The following is a 24731-nucleotide window of genomic DNA, read 5'->3' as shown; positions in this document are numbered from 1 at the left end:
CATGATCTCATGGTTCATGAGTTTGAGCCCCACATGAGGCTTTGTGCTGGCACTGCAGAGCTTGCTTGAGATTCTCTCTCCCTCTCTTTTATGCCCCTCCCTGCTCTTGCTCTCAAAATAAATAAATAAACTTCAAAAAAATTTAAAAAAGTAAAATAAACATTTAAAAAATTAATATTACTGTTAATAAATATTAATAAATAATTGAAAAACAAATTTATAAAATGAATGCCAAGGAATTATGAATCGCTGAATCTTAGAGATCTGGTTCTTTGATATCTGAGTTTGGTTCATTCTTAGCACAAGGAATAAGATGAAATTGACCTAAAACTGCTGAAAGAAAATAGTCTTACTGTTAGTTTTTTAAAATTATATACTATCACTAATATTATAACAAACACGAGGAATGATATAAAGAAAGAAAATGAAACCTGCCATTATAGTTCAATATTTATATTGGTTTATTGATGCAGATATAGACTTTGTAGGGGAAAGGATCTGTCCTTCTATATATAGCCCATCTGTCCTAGAATCACACTATCTTATTTACAGGTCCTATCACACACTAGATCCCACTTCAGCTGCAAAATAAATGAAACGTCACCTCCTTCAAAAATGATTGCCAAACAGTATTAATTTGGGTTCATTATACAAAAGTGACACCTGATCAATAAGGTCATAAGCCTTCATTTGACCTTTAGTGTGACAAAGTGGAAGATTATTTGGACTATTATATTGCAGCATATGGTTAACTACATTATTGATGTATTTCTTAATGACTCAGCTGCCCAGGTGTCCAGTGCGCTGTATTTCTTATCTTTGATCAGAATATTTCAACTTCCCACACTGGATAATCGAGTACCTAAATTAAATGAGTACCTGAATTCAATATTAGAAATCCAAATAAAAGACTCATTAAAATAAATAGCAACAATGAATGGTGCCTTGAACAGTGCCTGGCACATAGTGAACTATCAATAAATGGTAGATAAAAATAGCTATAGCAAAAAAAAAAAAAATCTATAGCAACCGCAGTGTTCCTGAAAGCATTACAACCCTGCACTATGTGCTACCTGTCGCTATAATTCATATACATATGATTATATATGAATATATATGAATACATATGATTATATATGAATATATATGAATATATATTCATATTCATGTCAACCCCCAGAAAATAGTTTCTCCCACTCTCTATAGCAAAATTTATTGTCAAGCTGGCTAACATACAATGTATACACTGTGTTCTTGGTTTTGGGGGTAGATTCCCATGATTCATTGCTTACATATAACACCCAGTGGTCATCCCAACAAGTGCCCTCCTCAACGCCCATCACCCATTTTGGGATTTGAGTATGTACTGAGTATCATGGCTATAAAGCAAAATGGAAAAAATGATTTAATTATAATGCAACAGAGAGAAGAAAAGGAAAGTTTCCCATTTTGGGGTACCTCTGATGCTTTCTCTCTACTCAGGACTAAACTAGAGAGGTTGGCAAATACTTTGGATCCTGGCAAGTTAAAAATCTTTGAATGGTTAAGGCCATAAACGGGCCTCCTCTTTCCACACGGCTCTCTTAATAATATTATTTCAGGCAATGAATACTGATGAACACCTATGTGCCAGACAACGTGCTACAAGAATGGGAAATTACAAAACATTTAAGACAATGTTCAATTTCCCAAGAATTTACAAAAAGACCCTGGAAAATAATGGAGGGATAAATAAGGAAGCTAAAGCTACTTGCACAGCACTCATGAAGTGTTGATCTGACGAAACTTTTGTCTCCTACTGTCTAAGTGTTTACTGTGTCCATTGACCAAATTATTATCTCATGCAGCTCAAATTTCCACCCTTACAAAGTACACAGTTGTGACTAACAATGAAATCAGTAAGAAGGCAACAGAAAATAGTTTACTGAGGGATGGGCGGGGGGTGCTATTACAAACCCAAAAAACAACCTTAAGTCTTACATTTAAGGAGCTCAAAATACCCATGTTTGTTCCCAGATGCTGAAAAGCAATGTGATTTTTATTTTTATATTACTTTTCTATAAATCTTTAGAACCTTTAAAAAATACTATATACTCATTGTTCCAAAATGGTCATGAGGGGATTTTCAAAACAGCTCCCTATTTCTTTCTTTCTTTTTTTAATGTTTATTTATTTATTTTGAGAAAGAGAGAGAAAGGGGTGGGGGGGAGAGGGAGACAAAGAATTCCAAGCAGGCTCCACACTGTCAGCACAAAGCCTGACGTGGGGCTCGATCTCATGAACCAGGAGATCCTGACCCGAGCCGAAATCAAGAGTCAGATGCTCAACCGACTGAGCCACCCAGGCACCCCTAGCTCCCTATTTCTATTTTTGGTATCATTTGATACTATTCTACAAAGATAAATGGGGACTGATCTATCTAACCAAAGGTCATCCCCAGAAAATAGTCTGTCCCACTCTCTATATAGCAACATTTTCAAAATGATCATGCTTAATTTAAACATACAATATTTTAGTTAAAAGATTGAATTGTGATCCCATGGAAATTCAATAAGCCGAACATTATGTTATGAAACAAACATTTCCACAGAGAAACTTTGACAGAATTATAAATTTCCAAATTTCCAAGTATTTCCAACTTTTTCTTTCTTAATCTTCTACTTTGCATGCTAAATAAAATATATGACTATTCCAATATCCAGGTTACTAGCTGTTCAAAATCACTCCAAGTTTTACTTTTCTGTAAATTTAGATTATATAAGAACTTAGGAAGCATTAATAATATGCAATGCCTTTTGATGTTAACTTTGGGGGAAGAATAACACAAATATATCGGGTGATTTTAAAAATAAAGCTCTACACTTGTATAGTTCGTTGGAGTTCATGGGGTATATTCACTTTTAATCTAGCGATGAGAAGAGGCAGTACCAGCACTGTGGGCCACAGCCAAGCAAAGTAGTCAAGGTCAGTGGACAGCAGTGTTGTGTGCTAGAGAGAGAGAGAAGTGGGTTTTTGTGGTAGCTGGACACTAAGTGGGGAGGTGAGCTGACCTGGAAGGAAGCACTCTACAGATAAGAGTATCCAACTACAGCTCCTGGAAACATGCATTTTTATCATAGGATGAAAAGTTTTAGATACCAGCTACTTGTTTCTTTTTTTTTTTAATTTTTTTAATGTTTATTTATTTTTGAGAGAGAGAGGACAGAGTGAGAGCGAGAGCGGGGAAGGGGCAGGCAGAGATGGAGAATCTGAAGCAGATTCCAGGCTCTGAGCTGAGAGCACAGGGCCCAAGGTGGGGATTGAACCCATGAGCCATGAGACCATGACCTGAGCTGAAGTCAGAGTTTAACCAACTGAACCATCCAGGTGTCCCAATATACCAGTTACTTTTTAAAAAAAAATTTTTTTAATGTTTTATTTATTTTTGAGACAGAGAAAGACAGAGAATGAGCAGGGGAGGGGCAGAGAGAGAGAGGGAGACACAGAATCTGAAGCAGGCTCCAGGCTCTGAGCTGTCAGCACAGAAGCCAATGCGGGGCTCAAACTCACAAACCACGAGATCATGACCTGAGCCGAAGTCGGATGCCAAACCGACTGAGCCACCCAGGCGCCCCTTCCAGTTACTTATTTTTAATGTGCTACATGCTTTCACCTGAAGTACACGCTGCCTAACACATGGGAAGGTATTGTAAGTCAATATAAACAAGCCCAAGACTCAGCTATTACAATATAAACAAGCCCAAGACTCAGCTATTACTTTCCAAAAGGTTAGTTGTTAACTATCCACCTGCAGATAGAAAACTAGTAGAATATATGAATTGTACTTATCTAAATTTCAACTGCTCTTTTATAAATGCAGTTGATTTTAAAACAATCAACAGTACGTCTTTTTCATATCTTCACCAACACTATTATCTAAAACATAGAAGAGTTTTTTTAAGAGATACTACTATACTTTAGAAAATAGAAAAACAAATGTAATGGGTTTCTGGTACCATGTGGTTCACAGTTAATTGTATTAATTATCCAAATACGAATGATCAAGGAGTTAGAGCTATAAAGGCAACACAGATCTAAAGGCAGTTTAGTGCCTTCCCTCAAGGAACTTAGCCTGGCAAATGGTAACACATAAGTTTTATTTGGCAAAATACTTGGGAAAAATAGAACTAAATTTGTATTCTTAGCTTAAACAGACATCTCTAAAGAGTAATTTAAGAAATACTTACACTATTTAACTCTAGATTTTACTCACAAGATACCCAGATGAGCACATCATACATATCCAACCAACTTGCCAAGAGAATGACTGAAAACGCTATTTTATTTTCAAGTTGACAACTATGACTTAGAATAAGATGAACACAAGTCCTATATTGGGAGATTCTTCGGAGGTTAATTTAGCCTATATGCTATTATCATATAGCCTAAAATACAAGAATTTCATCATGAGAAGGCTTCCAATCATGGTGGTATGCTTTCTGGTATTTGTGGACCCTCACAATCTGCTCCCATTTTCTGACTCTGTCTTAGATCTAGTGTGTGCTCTTCTTCTCAGACAATAAAATAAGTAATTTCTGAGCTTCACTGGGAATGAACAGAGGGCTCAATAAATACTTATTAACTGACACATAACATTATATGCCAATTTTCTTTCTTGTCCAGAACCTGAAAAATGATTGCACTGACTTCCCAGGGAGCCTTAGTATTTTTATAAAAGCAAGAAATCTAACGGTTTGGCAATATAGCATTTGCTTACAATTTCCTTATAGCATGGTTACTGCCAGTATTCTTCAGCTAGCATTTACAATGATGATAGACTTAATAAGCTCATTAAATTATATTGAAAAGAAGTCTTTTGAGGTTAAGGCAAATTAGTTGATTTCTGTTGTTATTTCAAAAAATTTTGCCCCTTCTACATTCTATTTTTGATATCTACCAGATGGTGCTTTTTAAAACATGAGTCTGTAAAACTGATAAATTATCAACCTTGCAATTTTTCCTCAGGGCACTCTTTTAGCTTCCCTCCTAATGTTTAGAGGATGAATAGGACCAATGAAGAAAGTTTTGAACCTTAGGGTTAGTGGCATATTTAATTTTCATTCACATTCATTGATTGTTTCTTTTAAATAGGAAAAGAAGAAAGAGCAAGAAAAAAGCTTTCCATAATTTATGGGCAGTTTTTCCTGGTAAATACATTTACAGTGATGAAAAAATATGGGTGAGATGTGACTTTACCTACAGGCTTTAGTTTAGTTCCATGGACAGAATAATTTTCATATTTAGGCAGATGAGTTTTTAAAAGTGCTAAAGATACAAGAAAGAAGCTGAACATATACCCTCTTTCCCCAGACAGTCTTGTTAATACATGTTGTCTCTTAGTGCTGTCTAATGTGGGCCCCCCTTAATTACTCCCCCAAGTATTTTGGTTTGAAGGGTAAATTTATGATCATCATAGAATTAAATCATATCAAAATTATATGAACGGTATGGTATTAACAGATAGCAGAAATCTCTAAAAATAAAGATGAATTCTTTAAAAAACTCTCAAAGTTTTTTTCACTTTTTATTATGTTTAGCACTTTGATGTGTTTTCACTATTTATTGTGTTTAGCACTTTGATATTCCAAATACTCAGCATCCAATATAGAGTAATGATAACAGAATCATTTAAATAGCTTAGAAGTCTTTGATTTTAAGTCATTACTAATCATATACTTTCAAAGTTTCTAAAGACAAATAACTTTAAAAGAATATCATTAAAAATGAATCACTTAAAAGGACCATTTTAAAAGACATTTTGAAAGATTTTTAGATTTTTAGAATCCTTTTCTAGCAATATCAATAGTTGCATTAGACTCTCAGAAAAAGAAATGACATTCCATTGTCTTCTACAAGGAAACCTTTTGTGTGCGTGTGTGTGTGTGTGTGTGTGTGTGTGTGTGTGTGCATGCGTGTGCTACAAACCACTTTGGATAACTTCTGAATCCTATAACCCTCTTCTAAGAAAAAAACTTTTTAATCACATAAAATAGAATACAAAGTACTACAATGGAAACCTATTATATTGGGATACAACTATCAAAATGTATTTTCTAAATGTGATAAAGTAATATACAAGAGTTTTAATTTACTCATTAAATAACAATATTGAACAGCAGGTCTAATAACTATCGTAATTACCAAGAAGTGACAAACAGCAATGATATTTTAAAGTTATCTGCAATAACATGACCTGACAAGTCACAGATGCTGCTTATACTGCTGTTTCGTCAACTATATTCACACTTGTAGAAGGTTTTCATGAAAAGGTTAGTAGAAATAAGGTAATTTTCTCCTAACCTAATTAATGACCTCTTTGAATTTTATCATTGTGGGTACAATGTTAAGAAAACCTAGAAAGTCAAACTAGTTTATTATAGGTGCATGATTTATTCATCAAACAACTATTTACCCTTGTAACCAGGCTACAAAACAACATTTGTGAAAACAAAAAGCCCAACAAATTCTTTTAAAAAGAAAATTCATTGTGTAACTGAGACCTATGAAATATAATGCAGTATATACTGAATTAACTGAATAGAAAGCAAAGTAGATGTTTTCTAGAATATTTTAAAAACCGAAAAATGAAAATCCCCTTTAAAAAAGACATCACATTTTATATTATTATGTCCTTTATCTCTATCATTAATATTTTAAAATCAAAGTTATATTTTTACAATTTTTTTCTTCAGGTTTGCACTTCCTTTACAAATTTAACAGTGCAATGCTTACGCTTTTTTTCTCTCAAAACTCTGAAAGAAATCCAATAAGCAAGTGTATCAAATGTATATATGCATAGTTCAGGCCCTCAACCTCAGTGGTTTCTCTTCCTGGAAGAGAGTAGAAATGATTTGGTAATTAAACACAGAAACTGCCTAAGAGACAAGGTGGAATGACAGACACTGGACCCTAAAGGGACCAGAAGCCACCCTGTCCAACCCTTTACTTCACAAATGAGGAACCAGAGACAACAGAAGCTAAGGGACTTGGCTTGGGACCCAAGATGACAGTAGAAAAGCTCATCAGATAGTTAACACAGCCCCTCCTCCACTACTCCACCAGGGCAAATCTTGGACCTGGGTCCACACCTACCAAAGCATAGTTACTGAAACAAGAGGTTACAATCAAGTAGAAGTACATCCTACTTCTAAATTTTTGCTTCCAAATATGAAACTTGGAAGCCTTAAGTGGTGATTACATTTTACAACAGAGGCCTTTAAAGAATATTAAAAGTTTAAGAAGTTGTTTTGAATAGCTTCCAAAGTCTAATTTATTAGCCATGTTATTATGAATATTGAAAAGCCAGTTAACCTCTAATTTTACTTTGTTTTGTTGGATATCCTTTTTTCCCTGATTATAAAATGAAAACACACATCTATTACACTATTACAATAAACTTTGAAAATACAAAGACAAAAACAGAAAAAAAATAACAAGCAGCCGAGAGCCAAAGGCAAAATTAGTAATATTGCCAATATTTCAGCATATTTCTTTCCAGATATATATGTACATATGAATATATAGCTATATACCTACATATAAACTTATATATTATTATTATATGTAAAATTTTATATCCTGCCTTTTCTCTTAGCATTTAACCATGAACATCTTCCCAGTGAATAAAAGTCACTTCTCAAAAATCACTAACATGAATATCTGTGTTTGGTGGTTATTAAAATAGTAAAGTTTAAAGATATTACAATAAAAGGGGTGCTTGGGTGGCTCAGTCGGTTGAGCATCCAACTTCGGCTCAGGTCACGATCTAGCGGTTGGTGAGTTCGAACCCCACATCAGCCTCTGCCGACACCTTGGAGCCTGGAGCCTGCTTCAGATTCTTTCACTCCCTCTCTCTCTGCCCCTTCCCTGCTCACATTCTGTCTGTCTGTCTGTCTGTCTCTCTCTCTCTCTCTCTCAAAGATAAATAAATATTTTTAAAAAAGACATTACAATAATAAAATTATGTCACATTTAATTTTTGATCGGTGGATTATGGAGGCTATTGCTACATCAAGTGACTCTCATGTATAAAAATGCTGTAAATCAAAATTGTTAACAACGTGTACAAGACAGTCATTAGAAAAATTTAAGTGCAAATAGCTAAAATCATTGAGGAAAATGTGTAATATCCCAGGAAATGAGAAAAATGAGAACTCAAAGAGATATCACCTCTATATGCAGGAGGATTCAAGACAATATTATTATAATAGTAAATTTTGATGGGGTTCTGTAAAGTCAAGAGGGAACAAACATTGGTACAAACATTTTAGTGCTTGACATACCACAGGGGTTCAATAAATATTGTTTATTGAACAAATGGGAATCAATGTAGCAATATATATCAAGAAACATGAATATGATTATACCCTTTACCCATAATTGTAAGGGAAAATATAAAATATATACACTTTGGCACTCACTGCCGTTTTCTTTAAGGAGTAACATTGTTCACAACTAAACGTCTAAGACTGCTAAAATCGTTAAGTAAATAATGTAGGTATAAAGAGCTATGGAGATAATTTTCAAATTAATTTAACCACTATACTATAATCATAAGTGTCTTGCCTATAATTCGTGGTTTAAAATGACTGAAGTATTTAAAATATTGGTATATTTAATCTTTTGGAATAAGATTTTATTTCATTCTTTTAGTATAATAATTAACTTTAAAATTGAAAAATATCTCTGCATTAAAAATATATATATTTTACTTCCAAAATATATTACTATAGCCAATCTCAGAACTGTTCCCTGTCTGTCCTGTGTGACAGACGATGAAGTCAGAGCCTCCTCTGGTGGTCATACCAAGGGTGAAAGAAAACAGTCATGACTTTCTGTTTTCTCTATACCATCACTTAGACAACCTTGATGTTTCCTCTTACCTAATCTTGGTCTAGACTTAGTTTTTGAGAATTAGCTTAAATTAACACACACACACACACACACACACACACACACACACATACACACACACACACACACACACACACACACACACACACACATGACTTAGAGTGGTAAACCTTTAAAAAACAAGTCACAACACCTTTGTGAGTACTGATGGTTCACTTCCGTCTTCCACCACAATTAGTTGTGATCTTCCTTTCCTTTCATTGTCCCGAATGCCAATGGCAACTTGGCTTGCCTTCAGACGCTCGTATTTGTTACATGAGGAACCACACCACTGGTAAATTTCCTAAAAGAAAGAGACAGATCCTTTGACCACAGAAATACATGGAGGACATTCAGCCCTGTTGTAATACTCACTGTGATTAATTAGGAAAAAAATAAAAAGATATAAAAAATGAAATTAAAGTTATCTATTGTTGAGGTATATACATGATTTTATACTTCATTCTGTATCCTGTTGCTTTGAGTTAGCATCATAACATAACCACTTTTTAAACATGGGACACATAAATATTTACTCACCATTCTTTTTATATATCCACTAATTACAATTTATGAAAGAAGAGTTGTATATACTATTCAAATTTAAAATAAAAATTTACCGTATTTCAGAAAGGTAGTCAAGAGTCTGTTGTAGTAATGTGTTCTTGATTTATAAAAATTGATCTAACACTTTTCTAAAGCAACCTAATGAATCTTACCAAGAGCCATAAAAATAATTAAAACCTTTGACCCAGTCATAACACTACCTGGAATTCATTTTAATAAATTATTCATAAAGATTAGGAAAAACCATGTGTACAAGGGTTTTCATTGCTATATAACTAGTGAGGCATTGGGAAGACATTAAATGCTCAGTAATAACAGTTATATATAATTATGATCCATAGAAAAAACAGATACTTAATATCAAAGTTGTATTTTAACACAGAAATTTATAAAAATAAAAATAGAATGACAGTTTTGATGTATTATACAGTAAGTAGATTATATTAGCTGCCATTTAGATTAAAACATTGTATGATTTTGACTCAGGTACAGTGTTTAGAAGGTATAGATACAAATGTAAAATAGCCAAATAAAATTTTCTCCATTAAATGTGGTTTAATGAAAGAAAGAAAAATATAATGGTACCTAGGTTTGGTGGGGGTGTGGGAATGGGCATTATCACTCTCTATTTGGGTTGTATAAACTGACACAATCATTTTATGAGGGAAGTTTGACATTGTATCAAAAAATTATACGTGTTTTTAGAATCAGGAAATTCCATTTCTAGTTATATTACAGAAATATTCGGACATGGTTTACAGCAAAACAAAACAAAAAAGCCACAAATGTCCATCAATAGGGAGATGGCTGTATAAATGTTGTTCTATGGATATTGCAGACTATTCCTCACTGGCTTAAAACTGAGGAAAATGTTTAAATACTGACATAGACAATTATTCAAGTTATACCATCCAAAATTAAATAAAGACACAGAATAATATAGTTCTATTTAAGTGGAAACAAAATCATAAGCTCTGTTTCTGGGTTTGCAGAAAAATACTTCTATTTTTTTTTATTTTTATTTTATTTTTTTAATGTTTATTTATTTTTGAGACAGAGAGAGACAGGGTGCGAGTAGGGAAGGGGCAGAGAGAGAGGGAGACACAGAATCGGAAGCAGGCTCCAGGATCTGAGCTGTCAGCACAGAGCCTGACGCGCGGCTCGAACTCATGAACCGCGAGATCATGACCTGAGCCGAAGTCGGACACCCAACCGACTGAGCCACCCAGGCGCCCCAGAAAAATACTTTTAAAGATACACAGTTTTACCAGATGGATAGAGGCATGTATACACAGAAAGAAAGCCTTCAACTTTCACTGTATCTAAGTTAAAAGGTTTTTGTTTTGTTTTGTTTTCTTTTTTAAAGTCACTCACATTTATTAGGTGCCTATTATGAGCTAGAGGCTGGGGATAGAGAGAAGAATGAGAAAGCTAGCAAGGAGGGACTGATATGTAAACAACGAATACTAATATATTTGCACTACACTCGGTTTTCAAAAGGGTTCCACACAGGGTTCTTCTAGTTAGTCTTAGAGAGCTGGTTACCACAGTGGTTAGTGTGAAGGAGACAGATCCCGGTGGCAGCTTACCATCTATATGACCTTGGGTTTACAATTTTCAAAAGAGCACATCAATTAACAACAACATCAAAGAACGCCCAAGCAGTCAGAGAGATTGGCTCTTTGATGATGAGACATTTCCAGCTCAGAGTCTTTTCTTTATTTAAAATTAGTTTACTGATTGGCTAAAATAGGCAAGCTGTCTTCTGGGCCCTAGGGGCCCAACTTTGAATCGCAAAGGCCTGGGACAGTCTCTCTGATCCCTCACCCAACCATGTTCCTGATGCACCTACTCCATATTCCTCTTCAAGAATAAAATACATGTTTTAGGAATTCAAGCCTTTATAAGAAGTAAAATAAAAAAGACTATGTCTTGCAACTCCTTTCACTCTAGAATCAGAACTAGTATACGTGGTCAAGGGGCATTTCTTTTCTGTTTTTAAAAGATTGGTACACTGCTATTGTTTCCTGTCTATTTTCTTTTCTACATCTAGGTATCTGAATATAGAGAATCACATTTGGAGTCAATTTGAATACTATGCCCAGGTCAGCAGTTAACAGAGTATAAACAAATGGTTGCCAACAATTAGTCAGTGCCTATCACTGAGCATTAAAATCAGGTGATGGGGTAGGAAAGGTGATTTTGAAAAATACACATACTTGAGCGATACCTTAGGGACTCTCAGGTGTGTTCTGGGCAGCCCTGTTTTTTGGACGCACCTTAGATGGTTCTAGCATTCAACAAGTGCTGAGAACCCCTCAGCCCTGCTGGTGCCCTAGCACATTGCACCTGGCAGGCTTTTACAAAGAATCTGTAACATCTAATTACTCAATGCAGCCAAGCAGGCTTCTCTGAGAAGTACATCTAGCCTCTTGGCTCAGATTTCTTTCCTATGCTATTCCATGAGACTTTGTAAATGATTCTTTTCTCAGTATGTTTGAGAAAACAAACTTCTAGTATTTACATTACGGGGAAATATAGGGCATAGATCAGAAGATCAGATCTCTAGATTTCTCAGACTTATTAGCAACTTTCACTACTGACTTGTATTTATATAATTGTCCAACAGGTGTTTATTTTCTCCCTACCTTACTTCAAAGAGATGATATAAATCATGCTAAATTTCATTAGCTTCTGTAAAGCATTATGGAAGCTTGGCAAAATGTGTTTAGAAAAGAATTGTAGATAATAATTTAATATAATTATTATTTAATGTAGAATTTTACCACGTTCCATGAAACCCAATATATTTTCTATGATATTACCTTGGGCTGGGAGTTTCTATGTGTAGTATCAGTTCACAGATAAATTTAGTTATAGAAAATATTCCTCACCATTACTGATAGGCCTCAGTTTCCACTTTGAAAATAGCAAAAAGAACAAAGCTGGAGATATCACAATCCATGATTTCAAGATATACTACAAAGCTACAGTGATCAAAACAATATGGTACAAGTGCAAAAGCAGACACTTAGAATAGAGAACCCAGAAATACACCCATTCCTATATAGTCACTTAATCTATGACAAAGGATGCAAGTATTTGTAATGAGGAAAAAACAGTTTCTTCAATATATGGTGTTGGGAAAACTGGATGGCTACATGAAAATGAGTTAAACTAGAACACTTTCTTTCACCACACACAAAAATAAACCCAAAATACATTAAATACCTAAATGTAAGACCTGAAACCATAAATTCCTAAAGGAAATTATAGGCAGTAATCTCCTGGACATTAGCCCTAGCAACATTTTTCTGGATGTGTCTCCTCAGGCAAGAGAAATAAAAATGAAAATGAACAATTGAGACTACGTCAAAGTAAAAAGCTTCTGTGCAGTGAAGGAAACTATCAACATAATGAAAAGGCAAACTACTGAATAGGAGAAAATATTTGCAAATGATATATCCAATAAGGAGTTAATATCCAAAATATATAAAGAACTCATACAACTCAACACCAAAAAAAAAAAAAAAATCTGATTAAAAAAATGGGCAGAGCACCCGAATAGACATGTTTTCAAAGAACACATACAGACAGATGGCCAACAGACACAGGAAAACATGCTCAACATCACTCATCATCAGAGAAATCCAGACCAAAACCACAGTGAGATATCATCTTACCCCTGTCAGAATGGCTAGAATCAAAAAGACAAGAGATCACAAGTGCTGGTGAAGATGTGGCAAAAAGGGAACCCTTATGCACTGTGGATGGGGACGTAAATTGGTGCAACCACCGTGGAAAACAGTATGGATGTTCTCAAAAATTAAAAATAGAACTACCCTATGATCCACTAATTCCACTCTTGGAATAAAGAAAATGAAAACACTAACTTGAAAAAGTATACGCACTCCATGTTCACTGCAGCATTATTTATAATAGCCAAGCTGTGTAAGCAACCTATACATCCACCTGATACGTGAATGGATAAAGAAGACACACACATACACACACCTGATATTTACTCAGGCATAAGAAAGAGTAGGATTATATCATTTGTGACAACATGGATAGACCTAAAGGGTAATATGGGAAGTAAAATAAGTCATACAGAGAAAGACAAATATCAAGATTTCACTTAAATGTGGAATCTAAAAAATAAAACAGACAAAAACCAGAAACAGAATCATAAATACAGAGAACAAACTAGTGGTTGCCAGAGGGGAGAAGGGTGGATGAAATAGGTTACTGGGATTAAGAGATACAAACTTCTAGCTATAAGATAAATGAGTCACAGAGATGAAAAGTACAGCATAAGAAATAGAATCAACAACATTGTAATAACATTATATGGTGACAGATGGTGACCACACTTATCGTGGTGAATGCTGTGTAATGTATGGAACTGTCAAATCCCTATGTTGTACACCTGAAACTAATACAACATTGTTTGGCAACTATACTTCAATAAAAAAAAATTTAAATAGTGAAATCTTATGTAGGAAATGCTCATAAAAATAACAAAACTTTTAAAAGTAGAATTTTCCTTTTAACTCAAGATGACCAAATCACTAAAGAAAGCGTGACAGAAAATTTCTAATTGGACATGAAAATGAATGCTTTGTGTTATGCTTACTCTTTTGTCATCTATTTTGTGCTGCTATTTCTATAAAAGCAACAGATTACCTTATTTACTAGACTTAATTTTCCATGGTTAATTCAGACATGAAATACAATGAAATATACACTGCGCTTATAAACTGCCAAAAGCCAGAATTGTTTAAAGAGTTATATTAATTAAAAAACCCTTTTCTTTCAAAGTTGCTTAAGTTTTTCTGCAAAATATATTTCATTTGATCATGGCAGCAATGCATTAAAACATGCTTTACATTTTAAACAGGAAAATCTATTTAAATTTGCTAAATGGAATCTTAGCAATCCATTAAATTTGAGCAATTTAAATTCTATCACGGGTGGATGATGTGTTTAGGACATCACATTTTAACAAAGCTCTACTGTACTGAAATAAATGTGTGCAGTACTATTAATAAGTTGTACTGACAACACTTACTTTATTCAGAGGTAGCTGGTTAAGACCACTTCACCACTCTGTGCACAAGGAAACTCTGTACTCAATTGGCCTTGCACTTGTAATTTAACTCACCCTATTTTTTGGAAAGAGTGAGCAAAAAAAAAAAAAAAAAAAACCAAAAATGCTACACAGAGCTAAAAAATCCCTGAACTGATGTAATAGGTTGATATGTATTACTACAACAAAAAGTTTTCATTGTAATTTAAATTGTTTTATTTATAATACTTTAATGGGATTTATTTAAAAAGCCTGTTGTAAATCTGATTTAAGTAGACTCAACATTGAAAATTACAAAGCAAACATGGTTTCAGGGGTAACTATTTACCCTCTAGGATCCTAAGGAATTTAACAACTCAACACTAAATGTTGTACTTCTTTGGGGGAAGGGACATAAAACCCTTTGTCAATATGGAAGCATCCATTTGCTTCAGAATGAAATACGCTTAAATTCTGGCAAATATTTGCTGATGTACACATTGCTTCTGGACACCCTACAGTTGAAGTTTGTGAAATTACAATTAACTCTTAATATACAAACTATTAAAGGAAAACAAAATTACTCTGGATAACTGGAAAAGTACATAAGACAGTAAATATAAATCTGTTACAGGCAATTCATTTGGACCACCAATAATAAGAAATAAAAGCAACTGAGTGAAATTTATGGAAACAACCACACCAAGGACAAAGTAGACGTTTCCAAAATTTCCTTTAAACTACGTGGTCAGAGTTAACAAAACATAAAAGTGCAGTCAAACCTCATTTGAGGACAGGAAATAAGAGTAGAAATAAAACAATGCTCAGTGATGTCCTTGAAGGGAAACAAGATTTCAGAAGCTGAGTTTAAGGAGCACCCACAACTGCCCATGTGATGTTGACTCATAACATGCAAGGAATTCATCACAGACTCATTATTCTTTTGTCTTTTACTAAGTTTTTTATTCTAAATACATCTATAATTTTATAAAAGGAAAAGAGGGGCCAGACCTCTTCCTTTCCCTTGCCTCTACTGGCTTTATTTTTACTGTGTGTAGTTTTCCCTTAGATCTAGTTAACTAAATATAAAAGTTTATTCAGATATCCCTTTCTGCTGGAGGCTCTCTAAGCATAACTTAAACATGGTAATGACTTGTGAGATACCTCCTGTTTCTATTTCAAAACTTTAAACCATGACTTTTATTATTTTTTTTTTTTTAGCTTTTGGACGAACAAGTATTTATTTACATCCTATTTTGTTGTTCAAACCCAAACAAGGCCAATATCATTCACTGACCCATATGTGTATTTTTAAAAACACCTCTGATTGAAGAATGGAAGATGAATGGATTGTGTGTGTGTGGCCACTAAAGGCTTGGTGACAAGAAAGGAAGGGATTGCAATATGAACTAGGGCACAGCAATGGTGATGGAGAAGAGAAGAATCAAGCAATAGCTAAAAGGTTAAAGCCTACAGGATTGGTCTACAATGCCCTTTGGATGTATCCTGTAAGACCAGGAGAGGGGGATATGACTTGCGCCCTTCTAGACTGGCTGCTGGTAGTGATGTCATGAGGTGACAGCTTTGGGATCATTCCTTTCACAACGATAGTGGAAGGTGGTGAAATTATGTTCTTAATACTCTTCAGACTACTTGGAAAATCAAACAAGTTTTATCATCACTTTTCATCAAAATAACTTCTGCCAGCCATGTAAGTTGGTGACTTAACTATTTTTAATTCTGTTTACTGGTTTTTCAGACACATAACCCTGAATTTTCCAGCACCTTTAGATGTTTGCCATATTGAAATGGTTTTCAATGTTAACTGTACAATAAAATGACCCAGGTTGAGGCCCAAAAACTACTTACACCGAAGTCCCATCCCAAACCGTTAAAATCAGAATCTTTAGGGGTCAAATCATATAGGCATCAGTATTTTAAAAAACTTTTCCTAGTGATGGGGCAACCGGGTGGCTCAGTAGGTTAAGGGTCTGACTTTGGCTCAGGTCATGACGTCATGGCTACTGAGTTCAAGTCTGGCCATCCGGCTCTGGACTCAGAGCTCAGAGCCTGGAGCCTGCTAAGGATTCTGTGTCTCCCCCTCTCTCTGCCCCTCACCTGCTCACAGTCTCTCTCTCTTTCAAAAATAAATAAACATTAAAAAAAATTATTCAAATCTCTTCCTAGTGATTCTAATGTGAAACTGAGAATTAAAACAGAAATCATTTTACCTTGGGAGTTGTCTTTCCTAGGGCCCTTGTAATGTGTCTGTGTCTGCATTCTAGCACTTCTCACCTTCTACCTTGTCATACCCCAAGCCTTGTATGTGTCTGTGCCTCTCACCATTTGAGAGCACCTGGAGGCCAAAGGTTAGCTGGTTTCCATCGTTATACTCGGGTACCCAGTGCACACTAAGTGCACAATAACTATCGTTCATCCCTACTCTTGTTGCAGGGTAAATTTTAGAAATTTAACAATAGGTTTATCTTTCCCATTATCTTCTCTTGCTGCCTCAAGGCTTTCCCCTTATCAGTCTAATGGAATGCATTATTTTTGGGTAATGACAAATTTCTTCAGAACAAAGATTTTGTCCATTTTTTTGTTCTAAGGTAAACATTTTTAAGTGATAACACACACAAAGTCTGAAAGCCAACATAGGTTTCATTTAAAAGAGCTTTGATTTTGTTAACGTTCTCTGAGGGAAGGAGTGAGGAAGCAACCAATAGAAATTTGGTTTTGCACAGCAAGAACCAGAGTCTTGGCCTTAGGGGCTAGAGTGTACTGCAGGAACCAGGGAGCAGGCAGCGCTGTGAAATGTTGTAAGGCTGACTTGTCAGGTCCAAGGAGAGAAAAGTAGATTACAGGAGAATTAGAATCAGATGCAATGAATCTTTGAGAAGAGCTCAGTACATTGCCCTCCAACATATTTGTCATATATTCATCCATGACCCTGAGCATTAGAGTAGAAACACCTGTGGGCAGTGTCCAGGCAATCAGACCAATGTCTACTGGTACAATGTGGGTACAGTGTCCCCACAACTGCATGTGGCAAAAATAAGGGAAAAAATATGTATGGGGAAAATAAGGCAGAATTCCTGAGGGGCTACTGGAATGACTGACAAAACCAGAAAGGGTCTTGCAGTGGATATGTGGACATATCAGATCAAATAAGGCCATAGATATTTTTCCAGCAAAAATCTTCGGACAGAGACCAAAGCCCAAAGCCTAAAACCCAAAGCTCAAGAATGAATGAAAGGGCCAAGACTCAATGAATGATAGAGAGGAGTGAGGGCTAAAGCCTGCAAACCAGATTCACTTCCGATGTCAATCTCGTCCCCCATCCCCAGTCCATAATATTACACAAACATCCCCTGTACCTGATGGATGGAAAAGAGAATTGGTGAGATAAGTATGATTTGCTTTAATGATAAACAAAGCTCACCTTAATAGGGCAAGATTATTTTATTTTTAACCCTTCTGTAGCAATAGAAGCTTAACTATAAAGTCAAGCTGAACTATAGATGAAAAAAGAGAATTACACCTCTATATACATGACTGCATGAGACTATATGCTTTATGTTGGACAGATGTACATTTGTTGAAACATTTCTTGAGTGACTGTACTTTCTGGGCCTTATATTATAGACAAAGTGAATGAGTGAGGCTAATAAGTGAGTGGAGAGGCAATATGGAAAACGCTCAAAGTAAGTGTGCATGGTAACAGGAAATATGAGATAAAGGATTGCCTAATTTTACAGGAGTGTGATGTGGGACAGGGGAAGAAGGGAGGAAGAGGTCAAGGAGTACATTATAAAGAAGAAATACCACAGTTGAATATTAAGGATGAGATGATAATGGGATGCTTACCAAAGAAAAGTGTTGCAGAGGAAAAGTGGATTCTAGGCAAAGGAAATAATGTGTGTAAAAGCAAAAACATGGTGACTTGAGGGGAAGTCTCATGCCCAGCACAATGAGATAGTGCCATGGTGATGAAGAACATGGGAAGGATTCAGGAGACACTCAGGAAGTAGAAGAGAGTAGACATAGTGACTGATTGAATGTGCAGCCCCTGGGAGAAGTCATCTGGATGACTTCTGGATTTGGGGTTGGAGGTCTAAATGACTGGTAGCTTCATTCAACTCATAAGAACAAGAAGATACAAAATCATTTTGGAATCAGAGGGTGAGGTTGTAGGTTCCATTTTTACTTGTCCAGTGAGGTTCTTGTGATATACACAAGAAATATCTGGGAGGTAGTGTGAAATACTGACACAGAGCTCAGGCAGATTTACCAGTGGGTGAGTAGTTGAAGCTTTGGGTGAGGATATATTTGCTCAGTAAGAATGAGTAAAGAGACAATGATAAAAGTGGAATTCTTTAAGGTCAGGAACAAGACAGGGATGTCCACTCACACCACTGTTATTCAACATAGTATTAGAAGTTTTAGCCTCTGCAATCAGACAACACAAAGAAATAAAAGGCACCCAAATCGGCCAGGTGGAGGTCAAACTTTCACTCTTCGCAGATGACATGATACTCTATATGGAAAACCCAAAAGATTCCACCAAAAAACTGCTAGAATTGATTCATGAATTCAGTAAAGTTGCAGGATATAAAATCAATGCACAGAAATTGGTTGCATTCCTATACACCAACAATGAAGTGACAGAGAAATCAAGGAATTGATCCCATATACAGTTGCACAAAAAAACATAAAATACCTAGGAATAAATCTAATCAAAGAGGTGAAAAATCTATACACTGAAAATTATAGAAAGCTTATGAAAGAAATTGAAGAAGACAAAAAAAAAAAAAATAGAAAAAGATTCCATGCTCCTGGATAGGAAGAACAAATACTGTTAAAATGCCAATACTACCCAAAGCAATCTACATATTCAATGCAATCCCCACCAAAGTAACACCAGCATTCTTCACAGAGCTAGAATAAATAATCCTAAAATTTGTATGGAACCAGAAACGACCCGAATAGCCAAAGCAATCTTGAAAAAGAAATCCAAAGCAGGAGGCATCACAATCCCAGACTTTAAGCTATACTACAAAGCTGTAATCATCAAGACAGTATGGTACTGGCATAAGAACAGACACTCAGATCAATGGTACAGAATAGACAACCCAGAAATGGACCCACAAATGTATGGCCAACTAATCTTTGACAAAGCAGGAAAGAATATCCAATAGAATAAACACAGTCTCTTCAGCAAGTGGTGCTGGGAAAACTGGACAGAGACATGCAGAAGAATGAACCTGGACCACTTTCTTAGACCATACACAAAAATAAACTCAAAATGGATGAAAGACCTCAATGTAAGACAGGAAGCCATCAAAATCCTCGAAGAGAAAGCAGGCAAAAACCTCTTTGATCTTGCCTGCAGCAACTTCTTACTCAACATGTCTCTGGAGGCAAGGGAAACAAAAGCAAAAATGAACTACTGGGACCTCATCAAAACAAAAAGCTTCTGCACAGCGAAGGAAACAATCAACAAAACTAAAAGGCAACTGACAGAATGGGAGAAGATATTTGCAAACGACATTATCAGATAAAGGGTTAGTATCCAAAATCTATACAGAACTTATCAAACTCCACACCCAAAAAACAAATAATCCAGTGAAGAAATGGGCAAAAGACATGAATAGACACTTCTCCAAGGAAGACATCCAGATGGCCAACAGACACATGAAAAAATGCTCCACATCACTCATCATCAGAGAAATACAAATCAAAACCACAATGAGATACCACCTTACACCTGTCAGAATGGCTAACATGAACAACTCAGGCAACAACAAATGTTGGCAAGCATGAGGAGAGAGAGGATCTCTTTTGCGTTGTTGGTGGCAATGCAAGCTGGTGCAGCCACTCTGGAAAACAGTATGGAGGTTCCTCAAAAAACTAAAAATAGAACTACCCAAAGACCCAGCAATTGCACTACTAGGCATTTATCCACAGGATACAGGTGTGCTGTTTCGAAGGGGTACATGCACCGCCATGTTTATAGCAGCAATATCAACAATAGCCAAAGTATGGAAAGAGCCCAAATGTCCATGGAGGGATGAATGGATAAAGAAGATGTGGTATGGGGCGCCTGGGTGGCTCAGTCGGTTAAGCAGCCGACTTCGGCTCAGGTCACGATCTTGCGGTCCGTGAGTTCGAGCCCCGAGCCGGGCTCTGTGTTGACAGCTCGGAGCCTGGAGCCTGTTTCAGATTCTGTGTCTCCCTCTCTCTGACCCTCCCCCGTTCATGCTCTGTCTCTCTCTGTCTCAAAAATAAATAAACATAAAAAAAAAATTAAAAAAAAAAAGATGTGGTATATATATACACACATATATATATATATGTATATATACACATATATATATGTGTGTATATATATATATATAATGGAGCATTACTCGGCAATCAAAAAGAATGAAATCTTGCCATTTGCAACTACGTGGATGGAACTGGAGGGTATTATGCTAAGTGCAATCACTCAGAGAAAGACAAAAATCATATGACTTCACTCATATGAGGATTTTAAGAGACAAAACAGATGAACATAAGGGAAGATAAACAAAAATAATATAAAAACAGGGTGGGGACAAAACAGAAGAGACTCATAAATATGGAGAACAAACAGGGTTGCTGGAGGGATTGCGGGAGGGGGGGATGGGCTAAATGGGTAAGGGGAATTAAGGAATCTACTCCTGAAATCATTATTTCACTATATGCTAACTAATTTGGATATAAATTTTAAAAAATTAAAAATTAAATTAAAAAAAACCAAAGACTCGTGGGGGTGGGCAGACCAGGCAAAGAAGAATGAGAAAGAATGGCTTGAAAGGGAACAGCAGCAGGGAGCCAGGGGAGGCGTGATGCTGAAGAAAAGGAGGTGATCAACAGTGTCAACTGTGGCCCGGGAATGGAATGGGTACTGTGCAAAGTGTCCACTGGATTTAGCAGAAGGCATTGCTGATCATAAGATGAACAGATTCAAAGAAATGGTGGGAGTGAAAGTCAGGAAGCGTGGGTTGCAGACTGACTGGTAAATGAGGAAGTGAAGACTGACGTTTCACGGTAGCAGGAGGGAACAATGAGAGAGGGGGTGATAGGTTATAAATAGCAAGGCGAGTGGGACAAAACTGACCAAACAAGTTAACAAGGAAACAGAACATGCCCAACAGCACAATTAGTAACTCACCACAGAAATTCCTCCTCCTATGAAATCCAACTCTCCCCTAGTGGCTGACGCTGACACATATTTCTGAAAGAATTAGATCCAGATCCCAAACTTTGGGAATATGGACTTTTTTCATTATCATTCACCTTCTGTAGTTGCTGATGGCTTTGTTGCAATATATTTACGTGTGATTTTGTTAGTCATCTACAAGTACCTCAACTACCTCATAGCTTTAAAAATAGTGGGGAAATGATGATTAATAAATTCACCAACATTAAAATACAGTTCAAAAGCCCTTCTCCAAAGATTCAGTACATTCCAGCTTCCTAAGATCTAGCCATGTTCCATATTATTTTCTGAAAATACATTAAATATAAGATAGCTATTCTAAATCATCTTCTAAAATGCTGATGATTTCCTTAACTTTCAAAGTGATTAAATTGATTGAGGTGGTTACACTGTCATATCTAGGAAATATTTACTGTAGTCTCATATCCTATAACAGCAAATATATGGCATATCACATTAATGATAGTGATTGTTTATCAAACAGGTTGGTTTCCCTCAAACACAATCAAAATATAGGATTTAGATAATATCCATAACCTTAGTCTTGGCCAGCTGGCTCTAGTTAGATGAGAGCTTTAGATGTCTAACCTGCTTTTTTCATACCTGTATAATAAAACAAACTTGAAGAAATTGCACTGGCTTCTTTTTGTACTCTCTAATGCAGAAAGTGGCTATGAAATTGTGAACTCAGTTACTCCTATTAAAATATTATAATAGAGAAAATTTTGTTCTGATGTCCTTCTTTGCTGACTGTGACACACCTCAAAACTAAAGTCCCCAAGGTAATTGCAAGATCTTATCACCGTTTAGAAATTATTGGCAACATACCAACTGGTTAAAGGTTAGTAACATAAAAAGAGATCATGTGAGTAAAAGAGAATATATGTAGTACTCCAATGCTTGATTCTTACGAGGGTATCCCTTTGGGATGTAGAATATTTCTACAAATAAGAGATAATCCAACCCAATGACCTCCACAACAAAATTACTCCAAATGTCTCTAACCAGGCATGAAAGCAGGAGACAACTTGGAAGTCATTACAGGTAATTAACTATATAAATGAAATATAATTTACTAATAAACACACGAATGTCCTTGAATCTCATAATACAGGCTCTGCCCCTATTTTATGAGCCTATATTTATGGGTCATACTCTTCCATGGCAGATATTACCCATGGGAAGAGAAAATATGTCATTGGAACTACAATCTTCCTACCGCAGCACCCGCCTATCTACCCACTGTGGAAGCTCAATACTTGCTCAAGAAAAGAATAGATGATTTCATTAACAACACTACTTTCAGTAGATTTTCAGGTAGATTAGACATAATTCTGAATTCAGCAGATTCTGTTATAGAGCCACACCATCTTATATCCTACCAAGTTAGCTTAGTATAGTGAAAAGAATATAAATTAAGACTAGAAAACCCCAGGTCACACCCAGGTCACCACCCAACCTGTATCAATGCAAGTGACTTGCTCACACCCTGTATGACTTTTTTTCTCTAGTGAAACCACAAGGACAACTGTCATTTCCAGATGTGACTCTGTGTCAGAGGAGACTGAATCATAGTCAGCAAAGGTTAGACGTACCATCAGAAACCAGAGTCGAGACGGAAACAATAAATGAAGAAGTTAGGGCTTGAAGAGATTAACGACTTGCTCTAGACGAAAGAGTAGGTAGTTGGAAAGCTGAACTGGAAGCCATTCATGGTAATTAAACAGATTACTGCATGTATGGAGCAACTACATTCCACATACAAAGTTATTTTAAGAAAAATATTTTCAAGTAATGGCAGTAATGAATTACATTATCAACAGGAAATGCTCTTCCGTTTAGGGGCCCCAAAGATTATCTAATCAAATACCCAGCTTTTATCGATGAATCTGAGGTTAAAGTCAATTTGGACGAAGACTGAAGTCTTTTTTTTCTATGAAAAATAGTATCTTTTTTTTAAACACTTATTTATTTTGAGAAAGAGAGAACACACGCAAGCAGGGGAGGGGCAGAGAGAAAGGGAGAGCGCAAATACCACGCAGGCTCCTTGCTGTCATTGTGGAGTCCGATGCGGGGCTCCATCCAATGAATGGTGAAATCATGACATGAGCCGAAATCAAGAGTCGGACGCTTAACTGACTGAGTTACCCAGATGCCCTGAAAAATACTATCTTATATGTTAAGACATTTCATGAATTATCAGAAGATAAAGGGCTAGAAAATGTAAGTGGTGAGATGAATGTTGAGGTAGACAATTTATTATGTAGAGGCTTGAGAGACTCTGAATGCTCTAACTGGCTTTGGAACTGTGTGGCTTGATGATACATGTGGGCATACATTTGTGTAAGTTACAGTGTTGGCCTCAGAGAAACAGAGGGATGCAACAGTGTCTGTTTTCTGCCTCAACCCAAGGGTCAGGACTTGAGGTGGTTAGAATGGGTTAGCATTTAAAGTTGAAAAGGACTTTTCCAAGAAATTCATGGTGCGATTCAGGGAAGCAGTACTGCCATTTTGGGTGCATATGTCTAAGTGTGACACTGAGAATTGTACTTTGGGCATTAATATTATGATCTCAACTGTGTACACAAGCTGGTGTGATCGAAGGCAGTTGAATTACACACTAGCAGTAAAACAAAACAAAACAAAACAAAACAAAAAAACAACTATAGGTGTCTCCCAACTTAGAGAAACCCATGAAGTTTACAGCTTGGGGCCATTTTCCAAACAATTTATAACCTTAGCACACTTAATCTCTGTGCTGTCACCAAATTAATACTGCTTAAACAGAACCTTGACTTTGTAGCTCTATTTTCAAAATCCTTAGTGTCCCTTCTCTGTGCATGTGGAATAAACACTTTGGGCTTTTGTCTGATGCTTTCACCACCCCCCCCCCCCCAAATACTGCCCAAGGACAGGTAG

At 36.0% G+C, this 24731-nt stretch overlaps 1 protein-coding gene across 1 annotated transcript in view; it reads right to left on the bottom strand.

The window, feature by feature from the left end:
• Window positions 1–24731, bottom strand: part of SCIN (scinderin) — an 80641-nt gene that overhangs the window by 42816 nt on the left and 13094 nt on the right. Inside the window, exon 4 of the mRNA XM_007089098.3 lies at window positions 9086–9235. Within this exon, the coding sequence (XP_007089160.1) occupies window positions 9086–9235 (150 nt within the window). The remainder of the gene's footprint in view (window positions 1–9085; window positions 9236–24731) is intronic.

The sequence above is a fragment of the Panthera tigris genome, chromosome A2 (genome assembly GCF_018350195.1).
Source record: "Panthera tigris isolate Pti1 chromosome A2, P.tigris_Pti1_mat1.1, whole genome shotgun sequence".
Taxonomy (NCBI): Eukaryota; Metazoa; Chordata; class Mammalia; order Carnivora; family Felidae; genus Panthera; species Panthera tigris.
The sequence above is the reverse complement of the archived record's forward strand: the minus strand, read 5'-3'. Positions and strand labels throughout refer to the sequence as shown.